Source organism: Emydura macquarii, unplaced genomic scaffold, assembly GCF_026122565.2.
Source record: "Emydura macquarii macquarii isolate MOO-44397 ecotype Brisbane River unplaced genomic scaffold, CSIRO-AGI_Emac_v2 contig_3220, whole genome shotgun sequence".
Classification (NCBI taxonomy): domain Eukaryota; kingdom Metazoa; phylum Chordata; order Testudines; family Chelidae; genus Emydura; species Emydura macquarii.
The window spans coordinates 6,220,959-6,233,300 of record NW_027133357.1 but is presented as its reverse complement, the minus strand read 5'-3'; the positions used below and the strand labels follow the sequence as shown (position 1 = coordinate 6,233,300).

General features: G+C 39.5%; 1 protein-coding gene across 2 annotated transcripts in view; it reads right to left on the bottom strand.

Moving 5' to 3' along the window:
• The window catches only part of ILRUN (inflammation and lipid regulator with UBA-like and NBR1-like domains), a 42,738-nt gene extending 32,815 nt beyond the window's left edge, over positions 1–9,923 (bottom strand). For both annotated transcript variants that reach the window (XM_067531876.1, XM_067531877.1), the window contains exon 1: positions 9,558–9,923. In XM_067531876.1, coding sequence (XP_067387977.1) covers positions 9,558–9,715 — 158 coding nt within the window. In that variant the 5' untranslated portion in view covers positions 9,716–9,923. The remainder of the gene's footprint in view (positions 1–9,557) is intronic.
• Positions 9,924–12,342: the final 2,419 nt, after the last annotated feature.

The window sequence follows — 12,342 nt, the reverse complement described above, 5'->3', positions numbered from 1 at the left end:
ATACCTCCTACAAAAAAGCAGAGCAGAATAGTGATACAAGAATAAATCAAGAACACAACATAGAGCCTTAGATGCAAAACAATGTTAAACAGAGGCACTTTTGCAGTCTTTTTAAATGGTTCAATAATATAACTCCTGTGAATTTACTTATCTTTTATTCTTTGCAGATCTTTGTCCAAAACATCCCCAGGAACTGCAAAGTTCAGCTAGGTGCTTCATGTAAAAACAATTAAGAGAAAATATGCAAGAGAAAGAAACAGCACAGTAGATGGATCATTTCCCCCTCCTCGGTAATGGAACTTGATACAACTCACCTGGGGGTGTTCTGCTTCTACCATTAACCTGCTGATATCCAACACCTGCTCTCGACTTTATTTAGCCCCAGCTGTTGGGAAACTGGAGTGGTACTATTGAGACTATGGGTCAAACAGGAAAACTAACACAACTATCCTGCTGGTTTTTAAAACAGCAGAATCCTCAAAGGATATCCTTCAGAAAGAACAAAGGAATGGAAAAGAAAACAGAAAATCCCAAGTGAGAGAGCGCTAACACTAAACAATGTTTTAGCAGCCATAAAATGTGGTGGCTAAGTGGAAAGACACAAGGTGTTTTATAACACTGGATGCGTTAATCCATCACTAATTGGCTTATGATGGACATCATTTTCTAAACCCTCATTTTGACATGAGTTACAGAGATCTTCACTCGACTTCTCTAGCAAAAAAATCAAAATTATTGGAATTTGGATGATCCAGGAGAAAGACATACTGAGGGAAGCCAATGCTTTTAGTTCAACTATTTCATGTTATATCCAAAGGGAAAAAAAAGTTGCCTGATTAGCAATCTCCCAAGAATTTTTAACAGAAAACCAAAATCTTTCAAGGTCTCAGCTGGAAATAGCTGGATCCCAACTCCAAACTGGATTTTCCAGGAAGGGCAGAGAATCTAAACTCATTTTCTGCAGAATGAATGGCCCTGCTAATAGGCCCTATATATGCTGTATGCTGTGCAGAGACAGTGCAAGGCAGAGAAAGTGAGACTAAAAGATTTTATTTAATTGTCAATGCTCTCCACACACGAAAAAATAGTGACAGTCACTTTTTTCCAGGGTGGATAAAAAATGGATTTTTAAAATCTAAATTTTTAAATTTGAAATACATTTTTCTCTTTAAAAACAAACCTATTTAAAATTATTACAATCCTGTATTAAGACCTAAACATATTATGTTAAAATAATTTAAATACATTTTTTTTTAAAATCAGTATTAAGCAAACCCGTTTCCTGCCAAAGTTTTAAATAAAAAGTCTAACCACCGAACTGGTAGAAGCCAAAGGCTAAGCAGCTAGAAATGGAGTTTGTTAAAGTGCCAAACCAGATTTTGACACCAGCAGACGTTTCTTTTCATCTGCAGAAGAATTTTCTTCATTTCTGTTCATTCAACTAGTTCAGTTCAATGACTAGTTCATTCCAAGTTGAGAAACTGATTGGGAATTGGAAGAGGAAAGACCGGAAGAGTAAAGCAGTCTATGAATAAGAACTAGAGGTGACAAGATGAGAGCTACTAGTTCTAATATCATGAAGGATACAGTGACCAGAAACAATTGGTTCAATATATTAAGCACAACTACTACTGCTTTTGTTTAATATATATTTTAAAAAGCAAAGCATGTTTTCATAAACTCACTTGGCCTCCCCCCCCCCAAAACATCAGCACATTTATGGTAGTTTTATTTAATGAAAAAGTTTTACAATGCCATTTTTTGTGCATTGAATTCCAATTTCCATCCAAATACAACTTTACATGTCACAAGTAAAAAATTAATCCAGTAAATATGAAGTGAATCATTCACCATTTTCCAACAATATAAAATATGCAAAAGTGAAGAATCTGAATAAATGTATATTAAACTATATAATTGCTTGAATTTGTATAGATATAATAAATCTAGGTTAGCAAATAGTAATACCAAGTTTAGTGTAAAGGCTACATTCAGTAGCAAGTTAACATATTTTAATGGTTATCAATCAATGAGAATCAACTTTTTTAGAAAATAAAAAGTACAAATGCAAAACAAGACTAAAATTAATTATGTAAATCCAGGTTTCCTGCTTGCTGATTTAACATCAGTGATTTAAATCAATCCATGCTGTTTTCCTCTAGGAAGCCTGTATAAAAGTACTAATGAGCACATGCATAGCTTAACCGTTATCTATCACCCCACCTGCACCAGGTCAAGCATTTTATCTTGCCATACAATGGCAGGCTCAGTGACAGAATCAATACCCTGACATTATGAAAAAAAAAAAAAAAAACCCCAAACCCATACAGCCATCCCCAGCAGCTGAACCATCCTAAGCAGGTGGTCAGAAGCTTTAAGTGTGGGGCAAACTATTTTAAGAATGTCACAGTGGGAGTTGTTAGTTACTTGCTGCCATTAGAAATAGGCAAGAACAGCAGAAGAGCAATAGCACTTCACAGTGTAACAAAGATACATCAGTGCCCACAAGGGTGCAAAAGTTTCTAGTAACACTGGTAACTCCTCAGTTATGAGCTATGCCTCCCATCTATAATTATCTGTATTGAAGTACAAGAGAATAAGCTACAGAAACTGTCTGAGAACAAGTTTGGGCATGTATTGCAACTCAGCTGGACTAAAATGATAGTATCCCCAATTCCTTCCACTATAGTTGTCTGCCTTCACTTCCATTTCTCACACACGCAGTTTTTCAGAAGTCTACAGCTCAAGATGTAGAAGTATATGGTATGTCAATCACAAGTTGGAAGTCTCTTTTTAAAAAATGGTAAATTATCAGGTCAACTCCCTACATTATGAGGGAGGAAAGAAAGTTTGATAGTTTGAGATTTTTTTTTAATATACCAAGGAAAAATGGTTTAAGATGGTATTTTGAGTAATCTAAACGATGGTCTCATGGTTTTTAGTAATTTCAGGGTGTATGGGTGCAGGGGTATGTGGAACCATTGATACAGAGACATCATAAACTAGAAAAGTAAACAATGATGTAGTAAATTTCAAAAAGTATGACTCAAAATAAAGAATTGAGTAGTTGAAATATTATTTTCTATTCCATATATTTATAATGGAAGCGCCATTGTACTTACACACTGACATCCTGTTATCTATAGCCGAAAACTGCTGTGGCATTTTGGTGATAGCAGTTCAAGAGCTATCAGGCCTCTTATAGGCAGAAAAGTGACTGTGTAGAAAGAACTGTAGCTCATCGACAGCTTTCAAGTAACTATATTCAGTTTAAGACGCAACTAGAGTTTGACAGCATTTGAAAGCTCAGCAGGAATCTGGGAAAACTAACCACTAGTAGTGGCTTCTTGCACCAACCGACAACAAATGTTCTTAAATAAGAATGTGTTCAGCAGCTTATCAACCCGGCCAGTGTCATAAGAATATACAGTTCACTCTTAAACAGGTACAGTATATTGATTCTGCTATCAGACAGCAGTAAGAATTTGGCTTTAGTCACTATATTACCCAGAGGAATACGAAAACACAGAGAGCAGAGGAGTATAGTAAGAAAGTGCTTTTTTTTTTTTTACCGTCACTTCTTCAATGAAACTCTAAAAAGCAGCTGACTTGTGTGAAATTTTTCAGATAGAAGGAGAGGGATGCATTTGGAAAATTATTCTGCCTTAGATTTCTTGCCTCTTTCTCTTCACTGCAAAAAATACTAGCATGGAAATTAGGTCTGAGCAGCCTGAAAGCTGAAAAGGGAGAGGAGTCAGTTAGGGTGCTATACAAGGACAATAACTAAGAGTGATGGGATGAAATTATTAGAAATTTACATTGAATATTGGGGAAAGTTCCTGACAAGTATTAGGCTCTGGAACAGTCCAACACGTGGTGGATTTTCTGTGACAGGATGAGGAATTTGGGAACGGTTAGTGGAAATCTCATTTCCTATCATGGGCTTTATTTCACATGAACACACTATGTGTGACTTATGGGCTGATGGGGCAAATTATGTTAAATTCTTTTATTGTGTTGTTAGAGACTTGAAGTGGGTGAGGTAATATCTTTTACTGGAACAATTTCTAACTTGATTTTGTGGTGGTATTTGTTCTACTGTGGCCTGCTTAAATGTCCCTGTTTTTGCATTTTTACTTTACAAAGCATCTTTATCTTTGTGTTTTTAATTCTGCAGAGTGCTTAAGGAACAGACACCAATATTAGCATTTATAGAGGTACTTTTCATCTCAAAGTCCTTTAGCAAGGTGGGTATCATTAGCCTCATTTTACAGTAAACAAAACCTAAGTGCAGTCACTTGTCCACGCTCACACAGCAAATGAATGGCAAAGCTAAAGCTACGATCTGAGTGTCCTGCCTCCCAATCCAGAGCCCTGATTTGCACTTCCTCCCTGGACAGGTGGTATATTAAATGGACAAAATAAAAAAAATTATTTAGGACTGTTTGGAAAAGCATACTTGCAAGTTGAAATCATCGCCTACACATGCCATTAGACAACTTCAAAATGCTGACTTTTTACAACCAATATTTTTTCAAATGTTTAGTTTCTAGAATTCAAGACAGATTTTTGTAATATTCTCACCTCTGCCACAGGTTTATTCTCCCTGCACCTCAATTCCCCACTTGTAAAACAAGAACATTTATCACACAAAGGGGGGAGAGGTTTGAGAAACAAAAGTTTATTACACGTCTTTAGAGAGGAGATACTATATACAAAAGCAATGTTATTCATAATTACTTTGTCCATTCCAAATGTGAACATCACCGTTTTGACCCAAAAACCCTCAAAACATATTAAATACTTCTGTTCACATACAAATTTCAATTCCTCAAGACAAGATTTTATTCTATCTTTAAAAAAAATAACATGCACGGATTTGTGCATAGTTTATGCATAGACATGCATAGAAAGTCTCAACATAAAGAAGATTTTTCTTTCAGAAAGATAAGAAACAAATTAAGGTTCACTACAACAACACAGAGATTTATAACAGACACTGTCTGGCAACCAGTTTTCACCACCTGCCAAGCCTCAATTAAATGCTACATTTATTAGGCTTATCTAAAAAAGCCAACCCACTCAACAGAAGTAAAAAAAAAAAAAATTGTCAATAAGTACTGCAGGTGTAAGTTCTGGTATTTTTAAATGCTAAATTAAAGGAATCACCATGACATTCCAACATCTGGTTGTGTTAAGACAGGGATTTAAATTAAAGAATACCATCTACTTCAAATCCAGTCCATTTTAAAAGTAAATTAAGAGTAGTTTCAGGTTCTGCACCTGGCCCCTGAATCTCTCCCTGGGCCAATTTTTGTGGGTTTACTAACATTTTCTGATTTAAACAAATATTTTTCTCTCTCCTGTTGCAATATGAATAAAACATAAGGGGAAACTAACTACACAGGGGGAATAGTGAAACTGAATCCATACAAAGTGATAGAGAAAATAAATCCCATTTTCCTTTTGTCTCTCACTTTTACAGTAACCTGAGATACTTGTTACAAGAGTAAAATCTTCAGATGGATGATTTTTTTAAAATGAGCAGTGCCTCATGAATAACAAATGCACTTCACCCAAAAGTTACTTTACTGTATGAACTTTGCTCTGCAGGAATTTTCCTGTGGCTGAATAATCTGGCTCTAACCTGTCCTGAGCACTGGCAGTAATAATTGTCCAAATGCAAGAATAGCAATAAAAGTTCCAGTGTATGCACACTATATTACACGTGTCCAATTTAAATAATCCCATTTCCTGGAACATTAACACAGAAGGTTTTCCATACAAAATTTCTAAGGTAGATACAATTAGACATTACTAGGGCATTTGGAGGGAAGGGTGGGAACAAGTTCAAACATATTCCTAGCCATACCATATCACAACATTTAAAGTTGCCTCCCTGAAGCTTAAGTTGACCACAAAAATCATTTGAACAGTCCATTTACACCAGTACTTAAACCTAAGGTGCCGGATGCATTTCAGTGTCAGCAATGCCGGTTTTCTGGATTACGTAACATCTGGAGGGGGGATGGAAACGCACACAGAGTGATACTAGTTAAACAGGCTATTTAATGGAGGGCAGATTTTATCCCAGAAGCATTGGTCGTAAAATGCGCACTGACTACACTACCCGTATAATCTCCAACATTAAGTGATAATTTAGTGCCAAAGCGTCATGGGCAGAAGTCAACTTTCAGTTCCAGGCAATATTATCAAGTCTGAAAAGAGCAACAGAAGCTCACCTCATCACACAATTTACCTCCTCAACCACAAAAAACTCACAAAAAGCATGTTGCGGTGGTGTCATTTTCACAAAATGTAAAAGCCAGCATCTAAAATATGGCTGGAAAATGGAGCAACTTCAATTTTGGGCTCCAAAGGGCAATACTGAGAAACTATAACAATACAAAAAGAATGGAATGGTTGGTTTATAAGCAGAAGAAAAGCTCAAAGGAAGTGATTTAGAAAAATGGAGAGATAAGAGATACAATTCAATTAAATATTTAATTCATAATTCTGGATTATAAAGGAAAAAAGCCTTGGCAATCTGCAATCTCAAGGTGTACTCTACCTTCAGGGTTTTCACTATATTCCTAATAAGCCAGGAGGATGTTTCTTTGTCTGCAAGAATTTAGAATGTGCCCTCTCTCCCGCTTGGTATACTGAATTGGAAAAATCAGAAATTTAAAAGTTACTTAAAGTAATTCATTGCCTGACCATGAAAGAGTCCAGATTTTTTTTGACAATTGCCAAAATATCCCTCCTCATTGCTTGCAAATTTATAATAAATTAATTTATCAGCATGTCCACTAAGATTACAAATGAAATACCATTGGAAGTGTCCTCCAAAAACACTTCATAGCTCAGATTTGTTACAGCATGGTACTTCATCAGCATGCAGGCAAGCAACTCCAGGTTTGGTCATGGCAAAATAGATATCCTTAAAGAGCAGCTTGCACTACTGTTGCAAAATAAACTGTTTTCACTACAATGTAATTAGTTTGTTAGGGTCTTTTTAAAATTTGTGCATGTGTTCAGGAAGAGCGTCAAAATGACAGCCTTGGAAAGTGAAGCCCTTGGTCTTCCACATAAGCGCACTACTTGCTGTGCACTTGCCCTACAACCTACTGTTGATGTACAGTAATCGTGACCTGGAAGGAACGGGGTGTGGAAGCTGAGGTGACTTGTGTCTTCCTAACAGAAGAACAAGCAACTTGGTAGTGAAACCAATGAACTTTTCAGGACAGTCTGAACACTCTTTCAACCCACCACCCAAACCTAGAAGGCCGCTGTCTAAAGCTTCCTTGGGACTGCTTGTATGTATTATACAGCTATAAACTTGTACATTTCCTCAACATGACAGAGCGCAAGTTCTTCTTTAAGGAAAGTGGGTGCAAGCTGTGGCTTAGACCACAAGCAAAAAGAGATTTGGACGTTCCACACTATTACCCCCAAATACCTACATTAGACTGTATTTGTCCATTATACGTCCATGACCAATAGTCATGGAGCTGCAGATTTGGACTGAGGTGCATTGGCAGAGATATGTGGTGTCCCAGATCTGGCATAGCAAATGATGTTGCAGATCAGGATTGTAGCACACTGGTAAGACTACATGAGGGAAGCCTTCACAGCACCTGTCAGCACACTTAGCTCAAGGCAATGCTGTTCAAATTCCTCACTTTCACCGCCAGGACATTCACTTAAAGGGGGATACACAAGGAATGGGGACCTTATTCCATGGATTGGTTGTACTACATTCAAATTAATGGACATTTTCCTCCTTACACATTTCAATCTAGAAGACCCAATCAGCATCAGTTCCAATCTCTCTTTACTAAATTCAAATACTAGAAACAAATTCACATCCTTAAAGTTAATGTCAGGCACCCAAGTTTGAAAATGTTAGCCTAAATGCTGACCAATTTAAAATTTCTTTCAATACTCCAAAAACCACTTGACTATATCCAAAATTTGTTACTTATGCTATTAATGTTAACAACTCCTTTCTTACAAAGATGGAACAGTCTGAGCTGAGTAAAAGCCAACATTCAAAAGTCAAACATTTATAACTCAAACTCATGGCAAAATATGTTTGACTAATTGTGTTGAAAATTCATTAATAAAAAGACATTTGTCCGAGCTGCTGACACACCAGGTTTCTCCCAAGAGTTAGTTTTATGACTGATTTATTCATGCCTGAAAATAAACTGGAATTATTAAAGATACACCAAAAAGTCCCTTTATGTCATCCCCCATAACTTATGAGTTCAAACTGTTGGCTGATGAAGTTATTCCTCCCAGAGAAATATAATGTACAGGAAAAGCCAATATTACTCTTTAAAAAAATCCAACACATACAGCAGATAGTATTTATGTTACTATCCCAAAAGCTTTGAATAGGAAATATTGTATCATGAACACTTATCCCAAAGAAATTCACCACTTCCTCGCGTGACACCTTCCCTGGTCTCAGGAGGCTAGCTAAAGATGGATCCAGCATTTGCTGATCATTCACTTTCTTCCCGGCCCAAAAACAATCTCCAGTGTCATGTGAAACAGCCAAATGCATGACTAAAATATTTAACTGTTTTCATGTTTGTTTGTTTTTTTAATCATTGACAGAAGTTTGCTCACTTCATAGGAGGGATTTTTTTCAATTGCCACCTGGATCTTTCTATCACACAACTGAAATTCAGCCAATGACTTAGGTGTGATGGTTGAGACATAAGAGACTCCAGCTCACTTTCCCATAGCCTTGTGAGCTCTGCGAGGCAAATAGGAGTAAGAATACGTCTCACCAAAGCCAATAAGTGTACTGGAAAAGAGGAAGAGGGTGACACATTTCTGATTATAATTGCCCTTGTGTGTGACCCTGAGGAAGTCAGCAGGACGGTGGGAGAGGTTGTTAGCAGAAGAGGGTGCTAATGCCCTCTTGGTCCTCCTGCAGCGCAGATACAAGCACTGGCACTGCATCCCATCCCAGATGGAAGAGGGAAACGGAACCTCCCATGCCCTTCCTTCTCCAGCCAACTGCAGACAGGCTGCCAGGAGAGGAGAGACCCACATACACCCAATACTGTGTATCCTCAGCAGACAGGAAAAACAACCTACGGGAACCTGCGGACCATGCCCCCGGCCGACTGCACGGTTGTGCGAGAGAGTCTCTTTCCTCCTGATCGCAAGGAAACGAAGAGCCCGTGCCCAGGAGGGAAGCTGCCGTGTCGCGCTGTGTGTTCGCCAGCTGGGGGGAAAGGAGCTACCGGGGAAGTGCCTCTCTCCCGCTGGGACCAGCCTTCCCAGCTCACCGTGGCCGGGAGAACGCTGCCCTGGTGCAGGCAGACAGACTAGACTACACCTCCCCACAGGGCCGCCCCCGCGGGCCTGCCCTCCCCAGGGTGCCAGGCAAGACAGGGCCCGGCTCCCCCCGCCTCCCCGGGGCCTACCCTCCCCTCCCCACGCAGGCCGGCTCCTCCCCCGCGGGCCTTCCCTCCCCTGCCGCCAGGGCCCGGGTGAGCTGCCGTCCCCCGCGGGCCTGCCCCGGCCCGCTCCCTCACCAGTTCGTCATGTCCAGGAAGAAGGCGCAGCCGGCCGGGCTCAGCTGGAAGCCCAGCAGCCGCTGGAACTCGCCGATCAGCACGTCCTTGTCGGTGGTACCCAGGCAGCTGAACTTCTGCATCAGCTCGGCGTCCAGGTCCACGTCCATCCCCTCCATGGCGCCGGGGCCGGGACCCCCGCCCGCTGCCGCTCCAGCCCGCTCCGCCAGGCCCCGGGCCTCCCCTGCTCCGCTCCGCTCCGCTCCTTTCCGCCGCCCGTCTCCTCCTCAGCGCTGCAACATGGAGGGGGAGGGGACGCGGGGAGCGAGCGAGCGAGCCCCGAGAGAGACGCACACTGCGCACGCTCCGGCCCGCCCACGCGCGGGGGGCACGCCACCTGTCACAGCATTGCGTGGCGTGTGAACGCACAGACGTGGTGACGTCACCCGGAGGAAAACTACAAACAGCGCCCCACCCGCGAGCCTGCTCTCCCGCCCTCCGGAGGCAGAAGGAGAGCCGCAAGGGCACGTTATTTACGTATGCAAATTAACCATGCACGTGTGCCAAAATAATTTGCATATGCCGTGTGTAGGCCGATTAATAATTTTCCTATGGAAATCCCTCTTCCCATATGCAAATTAGGCACATGATTAAAAATAGACACGTGGTCAAGAAAGAAATGATTCCACTTGACATATGTAACTCAAAATAAGCCAGGCAGTGAGAAATATTTGTGTTATTTGCATAGGCAAATTAAACACGTTTATTCAAATAATGAGATCAGGGCAAATAAATGTATGTGATTTACATATACAAATAACATGCAATCAACCACAGATGCATAGACATAATGCCATGAAAATGAATGCCAGTGCTAAACACAGAAGAAATTGTATTTGTTTATATATGTAAATCAGTCACATGACTGTTCAGCCATACAGGCCTATATGCACCTTTTCACATGTTAACATGCAAATCAACCTAATGACCTGAAAGAAAATCAAAAGTGACACCTTCATGTAATATACATTGTAGATGCAGATTAATTACAAATTTGTTTAAATATAGAAGCATACATAACTGATCTGCATTTATGAATATGAAAATTATTCTAATAAATAATAGGGTCCATAAGTGTCATTATCCACATTTTCGAGATAGGTAAAAATACTAATGGGATGATTTTAGAAGTGTCAGGTAACTGTATCTCATGAGATCTGTGGCTGCTCAAACCCTTGGACAATCAGGCCCTAAATGATTCACTAAAATCACACAAAGAAACAGAAATGAAAAACCAGACTAATTTAGTTTCACAGTCCAAATTGAGTGAATGGGAAACTATCAACTTGACTATTTTGAAACTGTCTAATGAAAATATCCAATTTAGAGTGCCCTTTTAAGCAGTACATCTTGAATATTTTTTTAAATCCTTTAAAAATTTATAAGGTCTTTTCTTTTCCTGTGTTGATTTTAAGGGTCTGATCAGCAAGGAATCGACTTCATAAGGCTTCAGTCCTACAAACTGATACATTTGCTGGATAAATTGCTAGAAGCCCCAGTTAAATCAAAGGCTACAATCCTGTAAGCATTTCAATATACATAAATTAGTCACATGCTGAAATATTTGCAGAATTGGGCCCTAAATGATATTTTACAAGAAATAGTGATTATGTGGGATAGTAGCGAGTCACCCAGGAATCACTGTAATAAATTAGTACAAAAAAAGTTCCTTTGAGTTTTTTTCAGTTTGTTTGCTTAGAGCCAGATCCAATGCCCATTTAAGTCAATGGGAGTTTTTAAATTATATAAATGAGTTTTGGATTAAGCCTCTTAGAACATCTGACAGTACTTGGTGTACAGTAAGTTAAGAACACAAGAATGGTCAGACCGATGATCCATCTAGCCCAGTATCCTGTCTTACAACAGAGGCCAATGCCAAGTGCCTTGGAGGGAATGAACAGAACAGGGCAAACTGAAAAAACAAGAGAATTTTTTTTTTTTTAGTAACTTCTTACAGAAATCCCAAAGCACTGAGAAAATGTCCCAAATGGCATTGCATCAGAGGGCAATGCAGGGCACCCTAGCATATCTACCTAGGGTGCACTGCCCCTCACATCAGGGACTCCTGGTGAGTATGCACAGTACTGATGCAAATAGCCAAGCGTGCATGCATCCGTCTGATACACAAACTTTGGCAGCTGTACACCAACGTAACTTGTGCTGTCTGAACTTTGTAGTGTAAACATGGCCATAGTAATCGTAAGCATTACTTGTAACTACAGTAGGTACACCATTTTCCGACAGCAATATACTTTTCAAATTCAATTGACATTATCTCTTGAAGTATTTGTTTATCTTTCATTAATACTTAACTATTTATTTACCTAAGGATATAAGGTAATCTCATCATGCCATTGGAGTTTATCTTTAAATTATTGTTTTACAATGGAGTCCTCTTACCGTAATCCTAACCACCCCTTCTTTCTCCCACACATACACAGACATGTTTTTAAAAAAAGCAGAACATAACTCCCCTCTTTTGAGATGCCATTACCAGTTTCCTTTGGGAGAAAGAAACCTGAAACAAATGTCAGATCATAACCAGTCACCAGCAGTGAGAGTATAAAGAAACCTAATAGGAAAGCTGTAATATAATAATGTTTAACATAAACATACTGGTGTTTTTCTGCATATTAAACGTAATTGTGGAATCAATTCTATGGACCACTGAGAGGGAGTTTCCTGTTGCAATATTTATATAGTAAACATTACAACACAAGTGCATGAGAAAATCTGTGCAAGTGAA